Here is a 24,366-nt window from a genome sequence, read left to right as displayed (position 1 = left end):
AAATGTCGCTGCTAAGAGACGGAATTGCTCCTTTAGTTTCTACATGTTGATTTGCAGAACAGTTTAATGAAAGAACGTTTGAATAACAGAACGACAGGAACGTTAAATCAACCAGACGGAGCTCCAGTCTGCAGCTGATTGTCACTGTTTGTGTTAATTCATGAAAGAAGGCAAATGAGAACAGTTAAAGAGGCTGTAGAACATCTGTAAAGTCCAGATATGTGCTGATGTTGGATCCAGACATTTTCATTGACAGCATCTGACAGAAACAGCTGATTCTCTCCTTTAACCCTCCTGTTATCCTCATTTACAGGCACCAAAAAACATTGTTCTTTGTCTGAAAAAATCCAAAAATTCAGTAAAAAATTCCCTAAATTTATCAAAATTTGCAAAATCTTCATGAAGAAAATTCCAAAATTTCCTTCAAAATTTCCTTCAAAAATGTATTTTAAAAAAAATCCCAAATTTGGCAAGACATAAACATTTTAAAACTAAAAATAAGAATTGTAAATATTTTCCAAAAATGAGTAAAAATCTTCCAAAAATGAGTAAAGAACACCTAAAGTGATTCCATGTATATCAGTAAAACTTCTGATATTTTCTTTAAGAACATTCAGAAAAAACAATCCAGAGAATTTCGCTGGATTTTGGTTGATTTTTACTGAATGTTCTTAAAGTAACATTTTTTTTTAACATTTCTTTTTTCCAGTAAAAAAGGTTCAAAAATCCCCTAAAAATGTTCAAAATGTGGAAGTTTCTGCTGTGAAAATGTCTTTTTCCCACATTTTCAAACTTTAAAACGAGTGGATTTGACCTGCAGGACAGCAGCAGGGTGAGGAGGCTGGAAGCTGCACATGTTTGGAATGTTTTTATTATTTTTGCTCTAAAAGTGACTGTTTCCTCGTTGCGTCTGATGAATCATCTGAACTTCTGGTGTGTCTGCTCCTCCATCAGGAGCTCCCAGCTGATCTCAGGAGGAGGTTCTGACCTCAAACCTCGACTAAACATAGAGAACCTCAGACCAGAGGCTCGGCTGGAAAGGCGCTGTGCTGTTGTTGGAGATTAGCTGAATGCTACGCAAGCAGAGAGGCGTGAGCAACCAAACCACCGGCAGCATGTTCTGGAGGTGTTTCCCTCCAGGAGGTCTTCATTAACGCAGTAGACCTCCAGAGACACAAACAGAGACGCTGAAACCTCGACTGTTTTCGTTCTGGGCTTCAGACGAGCTCATTATCGTCTGGAAGGTCAGGAAGCTGCAGAAAAAACAGCCAAAGTGACAGTAAAGGACAGTAAAAGAGCCGCAGAAACCACAGAGAGATGAGACGTGACGCTGAGGCGGTGGGAGGAGGACCAGGCCATCAGAGGATTCCTGCAGCTCATGGATCCTGTGATGACGCTGTGATGTCAGCAGGAGGATCTGACCTTATTTAAGGCTCCTCAGACGTTCTCCAGCAGAAACACTCCGACAGCTCCTCAGAGGAGCAACGTTCACGACAAGAAGAGGAACTTAGCTTCTTCACAACTCTCCACTGGATTCATTTCAGAACACACCAGGAACCGACTCAGGTGAGCAGAACCTGCAGAGAACTTAGAAGGATTCAGTGTTTGGATGAGCGACAGAAAGGTTTTATCTGCAGGCTAGTTCTGAACAGAAAACCTCCTAAAGTTCATGTAGCCAGAGAACATCTGAAGATCAGAACCAGACGTCTGTAAGAACCCAGATCTAGAACCACATAGATCCACCTGGAACCATCTAAACTCTGAACTAACCCGACTAGAACTGTTATCAGGATTGAGATTCAAGTTCTGCTGGTTCCAGTTTGTAGTTTTAGGAACTAAAGCTCATGATTTGCCTGGAGATGCGTCAGTCTTTATTATTATTATCATCATCATTATTATTATTATTATTGGTTCTGTGGGACTTTATGATCTGATTTCATTCTAATTTCCTTTTTTTAATTGTTTAAAATATCCCAAAAATACCAGAGTTATCTTTGTTCCTGAACCAGTTTTTACTGAAATGAGAAAGAATCCACCATTAACCATCAAAACGGTTTAAAATGGAACAAAAAGGTCAAATATGAGTGAACTTCTGAGTTTGTTTACATTCATGAACATGTTTCAGATCTTTTCCATCTAAAGTTTGGTGACTGTGTCTTTAAGTGTTGCTGTTAGCAGCTAACTGTTAGCTTTTGTTCGGTATTTAAACGTGTTTTTTTTTTTTGTCCTACTGGATGTTTTCCACTTTCAATATGTTCAGTAATTGTGTTTGTTTACTTTGGGTTCCATCTAGATGTTTTCCATTAGCTTTTAGCTCGTGTCTCCTGGTGTGTGTTGTTGTATTTACTGTTAGCCTTATGCTATTAGCTAACAGCTGTTATCCAGTGGTTGAATGTTGACTTGTATCTTAAAGTCAGTTTCATGTTTTCAGGTGTTTTATGTCCCCAGAATGTTTCCCGTTAGCCGTTAGCCGTTAGCCTCCAGGTGACTTCCTGGAACCAAACCTGTAGTTCCTGTTCCAGGTGTCATGAGTGTTGCTGTGAAGAAGAGTTCCTTCAGAATAAAAGTCCTGAATCCTGCAGCTCCGAGTCGTTGCATACCTCCAGGTCCGGGTTTAACGAGGGAACCCACAGACCGTTAATCAGCCCAGAACCACCATTCTGATCTGTTTTTCTGGCAGCGCCGCTCAAACCATAATCAGGTCTAATGAGCAAAGGAACGTTCTCCAACGGAGACACCAGCAGATTATTGACATGGATGTGGTGGAAGTCAGCCGGAGAACCGACAGACGGCCGGCGCCTGGATCGGGTCTGATGGTTCTGTTGGTTCTATTGGTTCTGTTGGTTCTATTGGGTCTGTTGGTTCTGTTGGTTTTTTATCGGTTCTGATGGTTTCTATCAGGTCTGATGGTTCTGATGGTTCTCATGGTTCTATTGGTTTCTATCAGGTCTGTTGGTTCTATTGGTTCTGTTGGTTCTGTTGGTTCTGATGGTTTCTATTGGTTCTGATGGTTTCTATCAGGTCTGATGGTTCTGATGGTTCTATTGGTTTCTATCGGGTCTGTTGGTTCTGTTGGTCCTATTGGTTTCTATCAGGTCTGTTGGTTCTATTGGTTCTGTTGGTTCTGATGGTTTCTATTGGTTCTGATGGTTTCTATCAGGTCTGATGGTTCTGATGGTTCTATTGGTTTCTATCGGGTTTGTTGGTTCTATTGGTTTCTATCGGGTCTGTTGGTTCTGTTGGTTCTATTGGTTTCTATCAGGTCTGTTGGTTCTGATGGTTTCTATTGGTTCTGATGGTTTCTATCAGGTCTGATGGTTCTGATGGTTCTATTGGTTTCTATCGGGTCTGTTGGTTCTGTTGGTGTTCTAAGGTACCTCGGTGTTGTTCTTCTGTTCCTGCTGACAGCTGGTTGGCTCATTAAAAGGTTTTAATTTAATTTTCCAGTAAAGTTCTGATCAGAACATGTCTGGTTCCAAAGCTTCTCTCTGGTTCTTAAACGGATCTTTTATGGCCTGCAGCCTTCCAAAGAACCTCTGAGTTAGAACGTGATTTGGTTCTGACTGAACGTTCCTCTGGTCCAGGAGGAGGTCTGAGGTGAGACCTTCATCATCTTCATCGGTCCGACTCCTCAGAGCTTCACTGGGTCTCAGCAGAACCAGAAACTGTTGGTTCTGCTGAGATTTGGACTGAAGAAGATCTTGAAAGTCTGAAGTCCGTCTCAGAGGATTCATTATTTCCAGACCTCCTCTCTGGACCATTGATCAGGGAATTATTGATTAGAATGAACTGATCAGATGAAGTTCATCTCATTAGTGTCTGTAGGATCAGAACCTCCATCAGAACCTCCATGAGAACCTTCAGACCACCGCTGGTTCTGGAACAGCAGATCTTTGTGCTGCAGATTACAGACGTTTGTTTTGTGGTTTTCTCTCTGGATGTTAAACAGTTTTTCTGGCTGGACTCTGAGCTCCTCGCTGCCAGGAAACTCTTTTTCTACCCGTTTACCTCCAGGTTCCTCCACGCTCCACGTTCTCCTGCTTCTGTTCTGCTGGACTCGCTGTTCCTGATCCCGGTCCAACCAGAGGAGCTCATAAAGTGGAGAACTGGACTAATTTAGACAAACGGCTCCCATGTTTTTATACGGGACGAATAATGGCTCGGTTTATGTGGCTAATGAATAGGGGCGAAATAAAAAATGACGAAATAAAATTCAAAGACGCCCGAAATAAAAAATGCGAAGGGGCGCCGCGCACCACTGAGACTGATGATTTTTGACCCTCCTCGCCTACCGTAGCAAAACACTCGTTTCAAAATGGAGGAAGACGAGGTTGAGGAATTAGCTGACGCTCCTTCGTCAAATAAATCGGTCGTGTGGACGTATTTTGGCTTCCTGTGTAAACGACGAGAGAACGGTGAGAAGATTGCGGATAAAACAAAAACCGTGTGCAAAACATGCCGCTACAGTTCACCGTATACTGCGGCGAGTACGACTAGTTCACAGTTCAGACATTTATAGGTCCGACTGCAGCTCCTGGGACTGATGTTTGTTTTCTTGATTGTTACAACAACAAAGCACTTTTTTTTATAGACTTTTATGTTTGTATTTGCACTGTAGTCTAAAAAGTGGAAAAACTACAATTTAGTTTTTTTCAAAGAGCATTTAATTTGTACTGATGCAGCATTATTTTTTGTATGTCTGCATCAGGAAGAAAATAAAGAAAATGAGATTTTTGCATAACTTCCTACTGTTGGGGATTTTCTTTAATCTTTATTTCATATCGTGAGTATTTCGTATCGTGAGCCCTGTTTCGTATTTCGTATCGTTTCGTGAGTTGACCATTTCGTTCCACCCCTACTAATGAATGAAAAAGGTTCTGTTGCATCATCAGGGTTCCTCCACAGATAGAGCCTCCAATGTTTCCTGTTCAGACCTTCATCTGTTCCTCCAGAACCTGGAGATGATCAGAACCAGCCTGATAGACGTCTGACTACAGTCTGAGCCCCGAGAGGCCGCTAGCTAATGGTAGCTAAACATTCTTTAGTGCGTGGTGGGCTAACGGTGGGCTAGTGGTGGGCTAAAGGTGGGCTAACGGTGGGCTAGTGGTGGGCTAGTGGTGGGCTAACGTGTGCTAGCGGTGGGCTAAAGGTGGGCTAGCGGTGGGCTAGCGGTGTGCTAGTGGTGGGCTAGCGGTGAGCTAATGGTTAGGTAACGGTGGGCTAACGCTGCTTTCATGCTGCTTGTTATTTTCAGTGAGTCCACAGCTAGCCGATTAAAGTCAAAATAAAGTAGTTGGTCTGACTGGTCGAGGTTCTAACGAGGTTAATGAAGTTCAGTCCATCAGTCGCCTTCAAGAATTTAATTCATTTAAGATAAATTGACCAATGAGGAAAAAGAAGAAGACGGTCCTGATGTCAGTAAATACACAGTAGATCACCTGCAGTACCTGGTTGGTCCAGCAGGTGGAGCTCTTCCTGTTTAATACTGTAGAGACCAGAGGAGGCATCAGTCAGACTACAGGTAAAGCAGAGAGCATTGTGGGACATGTTTTAGACAAGCTTTGAGTCATTTTAGACAAGTTTTGAGACAATTTTTGTCAAATGTCGAGTCGTTTTTTCATCAGTCCAACTGTGTAAACATCTCATTAAAAATAAAGCAGTTTAGCTAGCTTAGCTAATGCTAGCTGTTCCTAGTAGATAAACAGACGTAGCTTCATTTGTCCTCAGTTCTGTCTCTTCTTTCAGTTGTGTTTTAGACTCAGTGATGCTGCAGAACGTTTTTAATAGAACCCTATAGAACAGATCAATCACACAAAGTTTATTCCTAAAAACAAACAGTTCCTGCTTCAGTCTTCCTGTTCTACTGGAACCAGATAAACATTATTATTATTACTATTATCATTATTATTATTATTATTATTATTTTAACGGGGTAATATTAGCATTGGCTTCCATCTCTCCACTGGTTGTTTTTAGTGAAATATCAGTGCTTTAACCCTTCTGCTGTCCTCGTTTATCAGCACCCAAAAATATTGTTTCCTAGTCTGAAAAAAATCCAAAAATTCAGCAAAAAATTCCCTAAATTTGGCAAGAAAATTCCTATAAATATTTTCAGAAAATTTGAGAAAATCTTCCATAAAAATCCTAAAAATATCTAAAGTGATTCCATATGTATCAGTAGAACTTCTGATATTTTCTTTAAGAACATTCAGGAAAAAAATCAACCAAAATCCAGTGAAATTCGCTGGATTTTGGTTGATTTTTTCTGAATATTTTAATGAAAAATTTCTTTATAACATTTCTTTTTTTCTCACCCAAAAAATGTTCAAAGATTTCCCAAAAATGTTGAAAATGTGGATGTAAAAATATATTTTTTCCACATTTTCAAACTTTACAGCAGGTCAGTTTGACCTGCAGGACGACACGAGGATTAAACAGTTTAAGAGTCGCTGCTTCACTCTTTTCTGTCGTCGTTTTCCTGAATCTCAGCGGTTCTATCAGTTCTAGATATGAGCTTCAGTCTGCTGCTGGTGTCCAGTCGGTTATAAATGTGTTTCTGAAATAAACCAGGAGGATCCTCAGAGGAATCATTCCAAAAATCCAAAGTTCCCAAATGTGTTCCATCAGCGAGGTTCTAAATGTTCTCCTGAGAACAACTCTGAGGTTCTGCTTCTAATTGAGACCCACAGCTGGAAACATTCTGGGATTTCAACACGTGTCAGTCGGAGTTTGATCCCAGTTGGATCTCCTGGTGAAGTCAGGAAACATTCCAGGAACGTTCCTTGTTGAGAGAAACGCTTCCATAACCGATCGTGTATGGATATGAATCTGGAACATACATGAATATTAACAGAAATATAAAGTATCGTTCAACAGTCTGGGATCAAACAGATAAACTCCCTCTTTTATCCATGTGCTAACATAACTGCACAAGGGTTTTCTAATCATCAATGAGCCTTTCAGCACCATTAACTAACACAATGTAGCATTAGAACACAGGAGTGATGGTTGCTGGAAATGTTCCTCTGTACCCCTATGGAGATATTCCATTAAAAATCAGCTGTTTACAGCTACAATAGTCATTTACCACCAGAGACGGCTGGTATAAATGGGCTAACAGGGCTAAGCCCTCCCAAGCTAACACAAAAAAGATGAGAAAATAATTTTTTAAATAACTTACAACAGATTGTTTTAAGTTTAGGTGAAAAAAAGGTAGCAACAGCACCAATCAGTCAGAAGAAAAACATAGAATATCTCTAAATGGGCTTATTTTTTACAGCGCCAGCAGATACAGTCCGCTTTCATTCATTTCGTTCTTGTAAGTGATTGACAGGTGTCATGTCCCGCCCCCGTCATTTACTGATCATTTGGGCTAACTTCAGTCAACCCACAGGACTTGACTTTGACCAATAGCAGCGAGTTAACACAGCGGTGCTGCTATTTGTGCCAGAGTTGGGAAGGAGGAAGAAAAGGTTAAGCTATGGCGGGCGTTAGCATGAACGAGGCGGATTACTTGCTTTCATGTCCATTTTCCTCAATGTCTTTGGAGAAAAAGCTGGAAGTTAAGAGACTGGGATCACATCGATGTTCAAATAACTCAACGCGACAAACGACAAAATCGTAAGTTTTGCGTTTCTTGGTTTGACAGAAAGGACTGGCTAACGACAAGTATAGCTAAGAATTCACTTTTCTGTTTCCCAGGCTTACTTTTTGGAGTAGATACCGCATGGACTCAACAAGGAATTGTGGGTTTGAAACATTTGTCGGACAAAATTAGAAAACATGAATGCAGCACAAGTCACATCAGAAACAGCGTCAAGCTGTCCATGTTAGGAAAAGTTAACCTCGCCTGTCAGCTGGATGAGGGACACCACATCGCTGTACAGAGGCACAACCAGCTGGTGAAAAAAAAATAGACATTCACTATCAAGGATTGTGGACTGTATTAAATTTTGTGGAGCACACGAGCTAGCTTTACGAGGATCTGACGAATCCCCCACTTCAACCCAACGCGGCGTATTTCTGGACCTGGGTGACCAATTTTCTTTTTTAGACAGCCAGTTAGCAGATCTCCTGTCAAACACACAAGTTACAAAGTACACATCCAAGACTAGCCAAAACGAGCTGCTTGATCGTATGTTAGCTGTTCATGAACAAAAAGTGACTGATGAAATATCGCAGACAGTATTTGTGGCTGTGCAAGCTGAAGAGACAACTGATGTGGTGTGTGTGTGTGTGTGTGTGTGTGTGTATGTGTGTGTGTGTGTGTGTGTGTGTGTGTGTGTGTATGTGTGTGTGTGTGTGTGTATGTGTGTGTGTGTGTGTGTGTGTGTATGTGTGTGTGTGTGTGTGTGTGTGTGTATGTGTGTGTGTGTGTGTGTGTGTATGTGTGTGTGTGTGTGTGTGTGTGTGTTGTGTGTGTGTATGTGTGTGTGTGTGTGTGTGTATGTGTGTGTGTGTGTGTATGTGTGTGTGTGTGTGTGTGTATGTGTGTGTGTGTGTGTGTGTATGTGTGTGTGTGTGTGTGTGTGTATGTGTGTGTGTGTGTGTGTGTGTGTATGTGTGTGTGTATGTGTGTGTGTGTGTGTGTGTGTGTGTGTGTATGTGTGTGTGTGTGTGTGTATGTGTGTGTGTGTGTGTGTGTATGTGTGTGTGTGTGTGTGTGTGTGTGTGTGTGTGTGTGTGTATGTGTGTGTGTGTGTGTGTGTGTGTGTGAGAGAGAGAGACAGAGAGAGCACTACAGTATCGTGTACCTGTAATTGATGTAACTGTGTGTATCATAGGTGATGTTAACTATTTCATCGGTATTATGCATTTATTAGCCCACCCAACAAATTTTACCACCAGCCACCACTGTTTACCACATTAACGATGTCTACACTGGATTTATCATTCATTTAAGGTTGTCTTCATTGGGAAACACTGCTTTTCTTTCAACAATAAGGACATTTCTAAGTGACCCCAGACTGTAGAAAAGTGGTGGAATAAAATACAGTAAAATATAGTAAAAATACTGTAAAAAATCTAATAAAACACAGTAGAAATATACTAAACATATAGTAAAAATGTAGTCAAAATATAGAGAAAACTGCTGTTTAAACCTGAACTAAGCAGCAGAACTTCAGTCTGAAGATGTTTTTTTTAAATCTGGATCCAAACCTCTTCAAACTAAATGAAGTAAAACAGGTTTAAATATGAAAACTTTCCAAATGATGCTGAAACTTTTCTGTTTCCTCCTTTAAAGCTTCAGCTGGATGAACTTCAGGAGGTTTTAAACTCCAGATTTAATGAAGATCAGAGAAATAAATCAGACCTTTAAAGTTCTCATTTATTCAGGAACCAACTTTATTCACATTTTACTGGTTCCACTCTGATAAAAGCAGCTTCATGGAACAAACCTCTGGATAGCAGATATTTGTCGCTTTACATCCACAGATAGAAACTAAAACACTGACTTTGAACACAGAAATGAAGGAAAGTGAAGAGTTTAGTTTCAGAGAATGAAGGTTCTGGTTTCACTGAGATGAAGAACATCTCCAGATGTTGCTCAGAGGAGCTGCTCCTGGTTCTGGAGGACGTCTAGAACTTTCAGAATTCCTCAACCCTCAGAGGAGATGAACCTGAAGATCAGACCCTGAAGAGGCAGAAAACCAGCAGAACCAGAACCTGCAGACGTTCTGTATCTGGACGGGTTCTTCTTCAGAACCTTTAAATCATTTCTTTGAACAGAATCAGGAGGAAAGAATAAAAACATTCAGACTGAATCATCCTGGTGTCTTCATTTAAAATGTTGAAAAATTCCCAAAAGTGTTGAAAATGTGGACATCAGAAGTTTCACCGTGAATATTTTTTTTTTCCCACATTTTCAAACTTTAAACGGGTCAGTTTGACCCGCAGGACGACACGAGGGTTCATGTGAATGAACTTTATCTCTCTGGTTCCCCTGACAGAACGTCTGTCTTCGTGTGGTTCTGGCTCTCCAGACCAGGATCTGGGTCTCTAAGGGTTAAAGTCTGGTTCTGTAGACCAGGATCTGGGTCTCTAAGGGTTAAAGTCTGGTTCTGTAGACCAGGATCTGGGTCTCTAAGGGTTAAAATCAGCCCTGGGTTCTGCTGCTGGGCTTAGAGCGCCCCCTACTGTTCTCCTGCTAGTGGAGGAGGCGTGGTGCTGGAGGTCCTCCCCCTCCTCAGACCTGCTGCTGCTCGGCTCAGACCTCCTCAGAGACCTGCAGCAGCAGCTCGGGCCGGTTCTCCTCCTGGATTCTAAGAGGAACGTGCTGATCCTGGACCTGTTTTTCTGGATTCTGTCCCCTGAGGAACTTTGATCAGGACTAACTGTGTTTGTGCCAGAACGTGAGTTCCTCTGCTGGTCTGAGGAGGAACGTCGGGACTGTGAAGGAGGTTTTCAGCTCATCTTGTGTTCCTTTGCAGAACCATGTTGTTCTCCGGCCGGGTTCTCCAGAGATGGTTTCTGGCTGTTTTCCTGCTCTGTTCTCCGGTCAGCGGTCGGCCCATCGACGCCCTCAGCAGCAGGATGTAAGTAGATCTGTTCTGCTCTTTCTCCACCTCCAGGGTTCCACCTGGAGCGGTTCTCTGAGGTTCTCCTGATGCTGGACGAGAACCACACAGACCTGCAGCAGAACAAATGTAGATTGAGAACGGTTCCTCTCTGCTCAGATGCTTGATCAAGTTTTAATGAAGCTTGAGGTTCTTCCAGACGTTCTGTTGAGTTCAGGGTTCTGGGATCTCTTTAGAACCTGGATCCACACCTGAGAGGAACAGAAAACAGAACGTGATGAAAAGCTGCTCCTGGTTGTTCTGGAGGCAAGTTAAGAACAGCTTCTGGTGTTGATCAGAACATTTGTAGATCCAAGAAAGAAGAAGGTTCCAGAGGTTTAGAACCAGAACAGCAGCGTTTTTAACTCTGACATTTAAAGAATCAGAAGAAACTTTTGAGGTTTCCTACATCCATTCTCTATACACCGCTTTATCCTCACTAGGGTCATGGGGGGTGCTGGAGTCTATCAGCTGACTCTGGCGAAGGCAGGGGACACCCTGGACAGGTCACCAGTCTGTCACAGGGCTACATATACAGACACACAATCACACTAACATTCACACCTACGGACAATTTAGAGTAACCAATTAACCTCAGCATGTTTTTGGACTGTGGGAGGAAGCCGGAGTACCCGAGAAAACCCACGCATGCACAGGGAGAACATGCAAACTCCATGCAGAAAGATCCCAGGCCGGGATTTGAACCGGGATCTTCTAGCTGCAAGGCCAAAGTGCTAACCACTACACCACTGTGCAGCCCCTTTTGAGGTTTCATTTGGAAAAAAATAGAGATGAATGTTTTCTGATTTTAAATCATGTGATGCTGTTCAGATATGTCACAGAACCAGAACCAGAACCAGAACCTGGTGCTGCTCTGGTTTCCATCATGAACCAGTATCAGTTCCTAGTTAGAGGCTCAGAGAGCTGCAGACTGAAACCTAAAGGTTCTAAACCTGAAGCTCAGAGAACAAATCAAAGTTCTGGTTCCGTACAAGTTAAATCTGAAGCTGTGAGGTTTAAATGTGAAGTTCTCGAGTCAAAATTTGGTTGGTTCTTTAGTTGTTCTCCTGCAGGCCAAACCGTCTGTGTTCTGCTGTCTGATTAAAGTAGAACCGGAGCAGATCTGATTTCAAAGCCGTGGTTCTTCCTGAGATCCAGGAAACATCTGTATGCAGATAAACAGCCGTGGTTCTCCGGGGTTCTGGTTTGTTGTTGCTCAGCAAAAAGTCTCGGCTGCAGCGCGGCATCATGGGAAACAGAGTGTTTGTGTGTTCAGACACCTGGATGTTGTTCTGCGCCGGTTCCCAGGATCCAGATGTTTGTCCAGTTAGAACTCTGAGTAACTAGACACCAGAGCAAAGCAGCAGAACCTGGAGAACCTGCAGTAGAACAAACCTGTAGAACAAACCTGTAGAACAAACCCGGAGAACAAACCTTTAGAACAAACCTGTGGAACAACCTTTGGAACAAACCTGTAGAACAAACCTTTAGAACAAACCTGTGGAACAAACCCGTAGAACAAACCTTTGGAACAAACCTGTAGAACAAACCTTTGGAACAAACCTGTAGAACAAACCTGTAGAACAAACCTGTAGAACAAACCTTTGGAACAAACCTGTGGAACAAACCTGTGGAACAAACCTGTGGAACAAACCTTTGGAACAAACCTGTGGAACAAACCTTTAGAACAAACCTGTGGAACAAACCTTTGGAACAAACCTGTGGAACAAACCTGAGGAACAAACCTGTGGAACAAACCTGTAGAACAAACCTTTGGAACAAACCTTTAGAACAAACCTGTAGAACAAACCTGTGGAACAAAACTTGGAACAAACCTTTAGAACAACCTTTAGAACAAACCTGTGGAACAAACCTTTAGAACAAACCTGTAGAACAAACCTTTGGAACAAACCTGTAGAACAATCCTTTAGAACAAACCTGTGGAACAAACCTGTGGAACAAACCTTTAGAACAAACCTGTAGAACAAACCTTTAGAACAAACCTGTGGAACAAACCTGTAGAACAAACCTGTAGAACAAACCTTTAGAACAAACCTGTAGAACAAACCTTTAGAACAAGCCTGTGGAACAAACCTGTGGAACAAACCTTTAGAACAAACCTGTGGAACAAACCTGTGGAACAAACCTTTAGAACAAACCTGTAGAACAAACCTTTAGAACAAACCTTTGGAACAAACCTGTAGAACAACCTGTGGAACAAACCTTTAGAACAAACCTGTGGAACAAACCTGTGGAACAAACCTGTAGAACAAACCTGTGGAACAAACCTGTAGAACAAACCTTTGGAACAAACCTGTGGAACAAACCTTTAGAACAAACCTTTAGAACAAACCTGTGGAACAAACCTGTGGAACAAACCTTTAGAACAAACCTGTGGAACAAACCTTTAGAACAAACCTGTAGAACAAACCTGTAGAACAAACATTTAGAACAAACATTTAGAACAAACCTTTGGAACAAACCTTTAGAACAAACCTTTGGAACAAACCTTTGGAACAAACCTGTGGAACAAACCTTTGGAACAAACCTGTAGAACAAACATTTGGAACAAACCTGTAGAACAAACCTTTAGAACAAACCTTTGGAACAAACCTGTAGAACAAACCTTTGGAACAAACCTGTAGAACAAACCTTTAGAACAAACCTGTAGAACAAACCTTTAGAACAAACCTGTAGAACAAACCTGTGGAACAAACCTTTGGAACAAACCTTTGGAACAAACCTGTGGAACAAACCTTTAGAACAAACCTGTAGAACAAACCTTTGGAACAACCTGTAGAACAATCCTTTAGAACAAACCTGTGGAACAAACCTGTGGAACAAACCTTTAGAACAAACCTGTAGAACAAACCTTTAGAACAAACCTGTGGAACAAACCTTTAGAACAAACCTGTAGAACAAACCTTTAGAACAAGCCTGTGGAACAAACCTGTGGAACAAACCTTTAGAACAAACCTGTAGAACAACCTGTAGAACAAACCTTTAGAACAAACCTGTAGAACAAACCTTTAGAACAAACCTTTGGAACAAACCTGTGGAACAAACCTGTGGAACAAACCTTTAGAACAAACCTGTGGAACAAACCTGTGGAACAAACCTGTAGAACAAACCTGTGGAACAAACCTGTAGAACAAACCTTTGGAACAAACCTGTGGAACAAACCTTTAGAACAAACCTTTAGAACAAACCTGTGGAACAAACCTGTGGAACAAACCTTTAGAAACAAACCTGTAGAACAAACCTTTGGAACAAACCTGTGGAACAAACCTTTAGAACAAGCCTGTGGAACAAACCTTTAGAACAAACCTGTAGAACAAACCTTTAGAACAAGCCTGTGGAACAAACCTGTGGAACAAACCTTTAGAACAAACCTGTGGAACAAACCTGTGGAACAAACTTTAGAACAAACCTGTAGAACAAACCTGTAGAACAAACCTTTAGAACAAACCTGTAGAACAAACCTTTAGAACAACCTGTGGAACAAACCTGTGGAACAAACCTGTAGAACAAACCTTTAGAACAAACCTTTAGAACAAGCCTGTGGAACAAACCTTTAGAACAAGCCTGTGGAACAAACCTGTGGAACAAACCTTTAGAACAAACCTGTGGAACAAACCTGTGGAACAAACCTTTAGAACAAACCTTTGGAACAAACCTTTGGAACAAACCTTTGGAACAAACCTGTGGAACAAACCTGTGGAACAAACCTGTAGAACAAACCTTTAGAACAAACCTGTAGAACAACCTGTGGAACAAAACTTGGAACAAACCTTTAGAACAAACCTTTAGAACAAACCTGTGGAACAAACCTTTAGAACAAACCTGTAGAACAAACCTTTGGAACAAACCTGTAGAACAATCCTTTAGAACAAACCTGTGGAACAAACCTGTGGAACAAACCTTTAGAACAAACCTGTAGAACAAACCTTTAGAACAAACCTGTGGAACAAACCTGTAGAACAAACCTGTAGAACAAACCTTTAGAACAAACCTGTAGAACAAACCTTTAGAACAAGCCTGTGGAACAAACCTGTGGAACAAACCTTTAGAACAAACCTGTGGAACAAACCTGTGGAACAAACCTTTAGAACAAACCTGTAGAACAAACCTTTAGAACAAACCTTTGGAACAAACCTGTAGAACAAACCTGTGGAACAAACCTTTAGAACAAACCTGTGGAACAAACCTGTGGAACAAACCTGTAGAACAAACCTGTGGAACAAACCTGTAGAACAAACCTTTGGAACAAACCTGTGGAACAAACCTTTAGAACAAACCTTTAGAACAAACCTGTGGAACAAACCTGTGGAACAAACCTTTAGAACAAACCTGTGGAACAAACCTTTAGAACAAACCTGTAGAACAAACCTGTAGAACAAACATTTAGAACAAACATTTAGAACAAACCTTTGGAACAAACCTTTAGAACAAACCTTTGGAACAAACCTTTGGAACAAACCTGTGGAACAAACCTTTGGAACAAACCTGTAGAACAAACATTTGGAACAAACCTGTAGAACAAACCTTTAGAACAAACCTTTGGAACAAACCTGTAGAACAAACCTTTGGAACAAACCTGTAGAACAAACCTTTAGAACAAACCTGTAGAACAAACCTTTAGAACAAACCTGTAGAACAAACCTGTGGAACAAACCTTTGGAACAAACCTTTGGAACAAACCTGTGGAACAAACCTTTAGAACAAACCTGTAGAACAAACCTTTGGAACAAACCTGTAGAACAATCCTTTAGAACAAACCTGTGGAACAAACCTGTGGAACAAACCTTTAGAACAAACCTGTAGAACAAACCTTTAGAACAAACCTGTGGAACAAACCTTTAGAACAAACCTGTAGAACAAACCTTTAGAACAAGCCTGTGGAACAAACCTGTGGAACAAACCTTTAGAACAAACCTGTAGAACAAACCTGTAGAACAAACCTTTAGAACAAACCTGTAGAACAAACCTTTAGAACAAACCTTTGGAACAAACCTGTGGAACAAACCTGTGGAACAAACCTTTAGAACAAACCTGTGGAACAAACCTGTGGAACAAACCTGTAGAACAAACCTGTGGAACAAACCTGTAGAACAAACCTTTGGAACAAACCTGTGGAACAAACCTTTAGAACAAACCTTTAGAACAAACCTGTGGAACAAACCTGTGGAACAAACCTTTAGAACAAACCTGTAGAACAAACCTTTGGAACAAACCTGTGGAACAAACCTTTAGAACAAGCCTGTGGAACAAACCTTTAGAACAAACCTGTAGAACAAACCTTTAGAACAAGCCTGTGGAACAAACCTGTGGAACAAACCTTTAGAACAAACCTGTGGAACAAACCTGTGGAACAAACCTTTAGAACAAACCTGTAGAACAAACCTGTAGAACAAACCTTTAGAACAAACCTGTAGAACAAACCTTTAGAACAAACCTGTGGAACAAACCTGTGGAACAAACCTGTAGAACAAACCTTTAGAACAAACCTTTAGAACAAGCCTGTGGAACAAACCTTTAGAACAAGCCTGTGGAACAAACCTGTGGAACAAACCTTTAGAACAAACCTGTGGAACAAACCTGTGGAACAAACCTTTAGAACAAACCTTTGGAACAAACCTTTGGAACAAACCTTTGGAACAAACCTGTGGAACAAACCTGTGGAACAAACCTGTAGAACAAACCTTTAGAACAAACCTGTAGAACAAACCTGTGGAACAAAACTTGGAACAAACCTTTAGAACAAACCTTTAGAACAAACCTGTGGAACAAACCTTTAGAACAAACCTGTAGAACAAACCTTTGGAACAAACCTGTAGAACAATCCTTTAGAACAAACCTGTGGAACAAACCTGTGGAACAAACCTTTAGAACAAACCTGTAGAACAAACCTTTAGAACAAACCTGTGGAACAAACCTGTAGAACAAACCTGTAGAACAAACCTTTAGAACAAACCTGTAGAACAAACCTTTAGAACAAGCCTGTGGAACAAACCTGTGGAACAAACCTTTAGAACAAACCTGTGGAACAAACCTGTGGAACAAACCTTTAGAACAAACCTGTAGAACAAACCTTTAGAACAAACCTTTGGAACAAACCTGTAGAACAAACCTGTGGAACAAACCTTTAGAACAAACCTGTGGAACAAACCTGTGGAACAAACCTGTAGAACAAACCTGTGGAACAAACCTGTAGAACAAACCTTTGGAACAAACCTGTGGAACAAACCTTTAGAACAAACCTTTAGAACAAACCTGTGGAACAAACCTGTGGAACAAACCTTTAGAACAAACCTGTGGAACAAACCTTTAGAACAAACCTGTAGAACAAACCTGTAGAACAAACATTTAGAACAAACATTTAGAACAAACCTTTGGAACAAACCTTTAGAACAAACCTTTGGAACAAACCTTTGGAACAAACCTGTGGAACAAACCTTTGGAACAAACCTGTAGAACAAACATTTGGAACAAACCTGTAGAACAAACCTTTAGAACAAACCTTTGGAACAAACCTGTAGAACAAACCTTTGGAACAAACCTGTAGAACAAACCTTTAGAACAAACCTGTAGAACAAACCTTTAGAACAAACCTGTAGAACAAACCTGTGGAACAAACCTTTGGAACAAACCTTTGGAACAAACCTGTGGAACAAACCTTTAGAACAAACCTGTAGAACAAACCTTTGGAACAAACCTGTAGAACAATCCTTTAGAACAAACCTGTGGAACAAACCTGTGGAACAAACCTTTAGAACAAACCTGTAGAACAAACCTTTAGAACAAACCTGTGGAACAAACCTTTAGAACAAACCTGTAGAACAAACCTTTAGAACAAGCCTGTGGAACAAACCTGTGGAACAAACCTTTAGAACAAACCTGTAGAACAAACCTGTAGAACAAACCTTTAGAACAAACCTGTAGAACAAACCTTTAGAACAAACCTTTGGAACAAACCTGTGGAACAAACCTGTGGAACAAACCTTTAGAACAAACCTGTGGAACAAACCTGTGGAACAAACCTGTAGAACAAACCTGTGGAACAAACCTGTAGAACAAACCTTTGGAACAAACCTGTGGAACAAACCTTTAGAACAAACCTTTAGAACAAACCTGTGGAACAAACCTGTGGAACAAACCTTTAGAACAAACCTGTAGAACAAACCTTTGGAACAAACCTGTGGAACAAACCTTTAGAACAAGCCTGTGGAACAAACCTTTAGAACAAACCTGTAGAACAAACCTTTAGAACAAGCCTGTGGAACAAACCTGTGGAACAAACCTTTAGAACAAACCTGTGGAACAAACCTGTGGAACAAACCTTTAGAACAAACCTGTAGAACAAACCTGTAGAACAAACCTTTAGAACAAACCTGTAGAACAAACCTTTAGAACAAACCTTTGGAACAAACCTGTGGAACAAACCTGTGGAACAAACCTTTAGAACAAACCTGTGGAACAAACCTGTGGAACAAACCTGTAGAACAAACCTTTAGAACAAACCTTTAGAACAAGCCTGTGGAACAAACCTTTAGAACAAGCCTGTGGAACAAACCTGTGGAACAAACCTTTAGAACAAACCTGTGGAACAAACCTGTGGAACAAACCTTTAGAACAAACCTGTAGAACAAACCTGTAGAACAAACCTTTAGAACAAACCTGTAGAACAAACCTTTAGAACAAACCTTTGGTTTGGAACAAACCTGTGGAACAAACCTGTGGAACAAACCTTTAGAACAAACCTGTGGAACAAACCTGTGGAACAAACCTGTAGAACAAACCTGTGGAACAAACCTGTAGAACAAACCTTTGGAACAAACCTGTGGAACAAACCTTTAGAACAAACCTTTAGAACAAACCTGTGGAACAAACCTGTGGAACAAACCTTTAGAACAAACCTGTAGAACAAACCTTTGGAACAAACCTGTGGAACAAACCTGTGGAACAAACCTTTAGAACAAACCTGTGGAACAAACCTGTGGAACAAACCTGTAGAACAAACCTGTGGAACAAACCTGTAGAACAAACCTTTAGAACAAACCTGTGGAACAAACCTTTGGAACAAACCTGTAGAACAAACCTTTGGAACAAACCTGTGGAACAAACCTGTGGAACAAACCTTTAGAACAAACCTTTGGAACAAACCTTTGGAACAAACCTGTAGAACAAACCTGTAGAACAAACCTTTAGAACAAACCTTTGGAACAAACCTGTGGAACAAACCTGTGGAACAAACCTTTAGAACAAACCTGTGGAACAAACCTTTGGACCAAACCTGTAGAACAAACCTTTAGAACAAACCTGTGGAACAAACCTTTGGAACAAACCTGTAGAACAAACCTGTAGAACAAACCTGTGGAACAAACCTGTGGAACAAACCTGTGGAACAAACATGTAGAACAAACCTTTAGAACAAACCTGTGGAACAAACCTGTGGAACAAGCCTTTAGAACAAACCTGTAGAACAAACCTTTGGAACAAACCTTTGGAACAAACCTGTGGAACAAACCTGTGGAACAAACCTTTGGAACAAACATTTAGAACAAACCTGTGGAACAAACCTTTAGAACAAACCTGTGGAACAAACCTTTGGAACAAACCTGTAGAACAAACCTGTAGAACAAACATTTAGAACAAACCTGTAGAACAAACCTGTAGAACAAACCTTTAGAACAAACCTGTAGAACAAACCTGTAGAACAAACCTTTAGAACAAACCTTTGGAACAAACCTTTGGAACATATTAAAATCATTAAAAATAAAATAATGTTATCATAATTAATATTCTGTTCTGGTCTGTGCTGCGGTTCTCCAGGTGTTCTGTGGTCCAGGTGTGGTGGGCGTGGCCTACAGGTGTCCCGGCTCCAGAGCTCAGGGGTTGTGAGTTCAGATTTCGCTGGGGCCTGAGTTTAGCTTTAGTCAGCTGTCTAAAGAACGAGTTTAAATAAAGTTCTGATTGAATTGTGGATCTGACGTTAAAAAGCTGCTTTAGTTTGGGAAGAATTCAACCTTTAATTAGAGTTTATTTAATCTGTTTGTTCTGAGGTTCAGCCTGTTCTGTTTCTGAGCACACAGCGCCACCATGTGGGGAACCACCTGTGATGATTTTAAAAACATTGTTTTATTATTTTAAGATGCTTTTACTGATTTCCAACAGCTGATTCAGGTGTGTAGTTCTATTAAATGTTTTTCTATTAAATGTAGTTCTATTAAGCCTAGTTCTATTGAATGCAGCTCTATAAAATGTAGTTCTATTAAATGTAGTTCTATTAAATGTAGTTCTATTAAATGCAGTTCAATTATGCTTAGTTCTACTAAATGTAGTTCTATTAAATGTAATTCTATTGAATGTGGTTCTCCTAAACGTAGTTCTCCATCCATCCATCCATCCTCTATCCACCTCTTTATCCTCACTCGGGTCATGGGGGGTGCTGGAGTCTATCCCAGCTGACTATCCCACTGAGCAGCCCCCTAAATGTAGTTCTATTAAATGTAATTTATTAAATGTGGTTCTACTAAACATAGTTCTATTAAATGTAGTTCTATTAATCGTAGTTCTATTAAATGTAATTCTATTAAATGTGGTTCTATTAAATGTAGTTCTGTTAAATGTAGTTCCGATGTTTGTTTCCTCAACATTTCACTGAGTCTGATTGAATTAATCCGTCTTAATTAAGCAGGTGTGTTTAGTCTGAGCGTCTGGTCTGTACGTAGTGAGGTCATGGGTCGGTGGGCGTGGCCTAAAGGTGTCCTGGTTCCATAGCTCAGGGGTTAGAGCACTGGTCTTGTAAACCAGGGGTGTGAGTTCAAATCTTGCTGGGGCCTGAGTTTGATTTTAGCTGAGAAAAGTTTCTTTTGATCTGAACTCAACAGCTGCAGAACAGAAGCAGAAATTAAAGAACCGTCACTGTTCTGCGAAGCTCTTTGAAGGAGCTCCGGTTTGACCTGCAGGTGGCGCTGCAGAACACAAACCACCAGAACTGTTGAAGGTTCTGCTGATTTTCTGCCCCCAGAGTCTCTAAATGATCAACAGGATCTCAGCGGCTTTGCTGGTTTTCGTGTTCTGAACCAAAGTTCCTGGTTCTCACCGGTTCTTTAAAGCAGGAACCCTTCAGGAACATTCACCAGGATTTAATTCAGATTCACTCTCGAAACTCTCTGAATTAAAACACCAACAGGTTCATTTCACGTGGAGAAATACTCTGCTGCCCCCTGCTGGTCGATCACACCAACTCCACATGTTAGAAAGAATTCATTTCGACATGGAAACTAATAAAACATTGTCAGTTTAAAACATGTTTTATTATAAACCAGCAGCTTCTGAAACCATAAAAACTCTAAAGTCAGAAAATGTTTTTATTGTTGAGGAGCTTCAGAGTTAATTCTACTAAACTGGTTCAATGTAAAGACTTGTTGAACTTTTCCTTTTGTCCACCACATGAATGTTGATCAGAAGCTGGAACCTCTGGGAGGTTTGGTGTGAAGCTCAGGTCCAGCTTTGACCCTCAGCATGTTTAGAATGTGGTTCTAGTTGTGGGTCTGACCGGTTCTCTGGTGTTTTCCAGAAAGCGTTCAGTGACCCATGCTCAGCTGATGCATGACAAAGGCCGGACGCTGCAGGACTTCAAGCGTCGCATGTGGCTGCAGGAGCTCCTAGACGAAGTCCACACGGCTGAGATCCGAGAGCTTCCCGTCAGAACCACGGCCGGAGGAGCAGCGGGAGGCAGCGGCGGCCTGGGGCTGCCGGGCCTCAGCACCACCGGCAGCACCATGCACTCCAAACCGCCCGGAGTCACCAAGAACCTCCCCATCAGCTACCGACTGGAGGAGGAAGAAGGAACCAACCTGCCGCAGGAAACCAACAAGCAGACGTACAAAGATGGAGTCCTGAAGGCGCCCGGAAAGAAGAAGAAGAAAGGCAGGTCTGGGAAGAGGCGAGAAGGAGAGAAGAGGAAGAGGAGGGCCAGGTCGTTGTCATGGAGACCGGAGGACGAAGCCGGCAGCAGAATCCACCTGGAGTGGAGGTCGCTGCTCGGCCTGCAGAGGGCGCTGCAGTGAAACACCGTCAGACTCTGACCAAGGTGAGACGACACCTGAGAAACAGGAAGTCCAGATTTAGAGAAACAGCCAAACTCTATCTATCTATCTATAACCATAAAATTCAAATTCTCTGAAAGTTCAGGAACTTCTAGGGTCGAGTTCTTCAGGATTTAACATTTTAGAACCTCAAAGTTCCATTGTCTCTCTGTTGATGTCAGCAGCTGATCAGTAAAACTACAACTAACATCTTCAGAAGAAGCAGAACGATGAAGAAGTTTCATCTCTAAAGTTGTGTTTCAGGGTTCCAGTGTTTCAGGGTTCCAGTGTTTCAGGGTTCCAGTGTTTCAGGGTTCCAGTGTTTCAGGGTTCCAGTGTTTCAGGGTTCCAGTGTTTCAGGGTTCCAGTGTTTCAGGGTTCTAGTGTTTCAGGGTTCCAGTGTTTCAGGGTTCCAGTGTTTCAGGGTTCTAGTGTTTCAGGGTTCCAGTGTTTCAGGGTTCCAGTGTTTCAGGGTTCTAGTGTTTCAGGGTTCCAGTGTTTCAGGGTTCTAGTGTTTCAGGGTTCCAGTGTTTCAGGGTTCCAGTGTTTCAGGGTTCTAGTGTTTCAGGGTTCCAGTGTTTCAGGGTTCCAGTGTTTCAGGGTTCCAGTGTTGAGGTTCCACTGGTTAGTAACCAAACAGGATGAAGACTAACAGAAACTTTGTTCTCTCTTGCAGAAGCTCCATCCTCTGGGAGTGACTCCTAAATGCTCCTGTTACAGCCGTCTGTAATGGTGATTATTTGGACAGAAATTGGAACATATTTATTGTGTGTAAATATTCTAAATATAGCAGAATATGACGAGAACCTGATGAAGCTCTGAGGAGCTCCACACCTTCATCTTTGTGAATCCCTGCTTTTCCTTTTTTAAAGCCGTAATGTCAGATGTTCTGCCGTAATTTATTTTGTCTGAATGGTGTATTTATTTTGTAAATGTATCGAGGTGCTGCTGACCTTCTATATTTTTGTACCATAATGCACTTTAGATATATAAATATAAATATATATACCATTAATGTTGTTTGTGTTTGATTGAAATGAAGACTTCTCACTGTCTGGTTCCTCTGCTGCTGTTTCCTGTTTCCTGCTTCTCCACTTCCTGTTTGTACATAAACGGCTCCATGTTGTTTTGGACAAATGCACTGAGATAAACTCTGTACTGACGGATTAAACTTTTCACAGTTTACCTCTGTTCCAACCTGCTTCATTCATGCTCAAACATTCGTTCTTAACACAGAAGTGTTCGTGTAGCAAAGAACTTTAAGCTGCCTGTTGTCTAAAAAGGTGTTTTACAAATACATTATTATTATTATTGTCATTATTCTTATTCTTAATTAATGTTGGTTAATTTTTGCAGCAATTTTACAAAACAACTCAAAAATAAACTGTTTTCCTTTCTGATCATAAAATACATTTAAAACTAGAAAAGCAGTCGGAGAGCGCATACCTCCGCCATCCCGTTTGTCTGTCTGTCCGTCTGTGTGTCCGTGTGTGTGTGTGTGTGTGTGTGTGTCTGTCTGTCTGTCTGTCTGTCTGTTAACAGCATAACTCAAAAAGTCATGGACGGATTTTCACCAAATTTTTACAGGATGTCCGGAAGAGCGCGAGTAAGAATCGATTAGATTTTGGAGGTGATCCGAATCACCGTCTGGATCCAGGAATTTTTTGAAGGTCGAAGGACAATTGAGAAATGGCCGTCTAGCGGTCAGGCGGTTAGGCGGCTCCAAGGCCGCCGCCGGCCGCCTGGTGGCCATTTCTCAATTGTCCTTCGACCTTCAAAAAATTCACACACACACAGACTGACAGACAGACAAACAAACTCCGGTGATTACATAACCTCATGGCGGAGGTAACTAATTAAAACTGAGATATACAGTTTACCAAAAAATACAATTAAACCATCTAATATATATAAGTGTATGAAAATACTACAGCATTAAGTAAAATATATTCTAACTCTCCTGTTGTCCTCATTTACAGGCACCAAAAAATATTGTTTCCTTGTCTGAAAAAAAAATCCAAAAATTCAGCAAAAAACTTCCCCAAATTTCTGAAAATTTGAAAAACCTCCAGGAAAAAAAGAAAAAAAATCCCCAAATTTGTGAATAAAATTCTTGCAAATATTTAAAAAAAATAGTAAAAATCTTCAAAAAAAATCTAAAAATATCTAAAATGATTCCATATATATCAGTAAAACTTCTAAAATTTTCTTAAGAGCATTCTCATAAAAATCAACCAAAATCCAGTGAAATTCGCTGGATTTTGGTTGATTTTCTAGTGAATGTTCCTAAAGAAACATTTTTAACATTTCTTTTTTTCCACCAAAAAATGTTCAAAGATTACCCAAAAATATTGAAAATGTGGACATCAGAAGTTTCACTGTGGAAATATTTTTTTCCCCCACATTTTCAAACTTTAAAACGGGTCAGTTTGACCCACAGGACGACACGAGGGTTATTATTGTAAGTGTAGTGTTGCAGTAGCTCCGTGCGGCCACCAGGTGTCAGTATTAAAACGGATCCATATTAATGTTTATTTTATGTTTTTAAATCAGATTTACTTTAAAAACCATCAAACCTCCAACAATTTATTCTGAATTCAATTAAATACTGTCTAAAGCACCTTTACTGTGAATAAATTATCTCAAAATAAATAAATGAATTAATACTGAAGACATGTTGTCTTAATGTTTTCTATATTAACATAATATTAAATATG

At 40.8% G+C, this 24,366-nt stretch overlaps 1 protein-coding gene and 1 non-coding gene across 3 annotated transcripts; both read left to right on the top strand.

Annotated features, from left to right (window-relative positions):
• The first annotated feature begins 944 nt into the window (after nt 1-944).
• Nucleotides 945-22,834, top strand: pthlha (parathyroid hormone-like hormone a). Of its 2 annotated transcripts, none has more exons than XM_051959121.1 (4): nt 945-1,566; nt 10,431-10,535; nt 21,139-21,654; nt 22,326-22,834. In XM_051959121.1, exons 2-3 carry the CDS (start codon nt 10,435-10,437, stop codon nt 21,629-21,631), a joined length of 594 nt encoding a protein of 197 aa, XP_051815081.1. In that variant the 5' UTR covers nt 945-1,566; nt 10,431-10,434; the 3' UTR covers nt 21,632-21,654; nt 22,326-22,834. The 2 variants fall into 2 exon arrangements, with proteins under 2 accessions (XP_051815081.1, XP_022072700.2); XM_022217008.2 differs by lacking the exon at nt 945-1,566 and adding an exon at nt 9,715-10,352.
• trnat-ugu (transfer RNA threonine (anticodon UGU)) lies at nt 20,327-20,398 on the top strand. Its single transcript has one exon. It is a non-coding gene; the product is annotated as a tRNA-Thr (tRNA).
• Nucleotides 22,835-24,366: the final 1,532 nt, after the last annotated feature.

This window comes from Acanthochromis polyacanthus, chromosome 1, assembly GCF_021347895.1.
Source record: "Acanthochromis polyacanthus isolate Apoly-LR-REF ecotype Palm Island chromosome 1, KAUST_Apoly_ChrSc, whole genome shotgun sequence".
Lineage (NCBI taxonomy): Eukaryota > Metazoa > Chordata > Actinopteri > Pomacentridae > Acanthochromis > Acanthochromis polyacanthus.
This window is presented reverse-complemented; position numbering and strand designations above follow the sequence as displayed.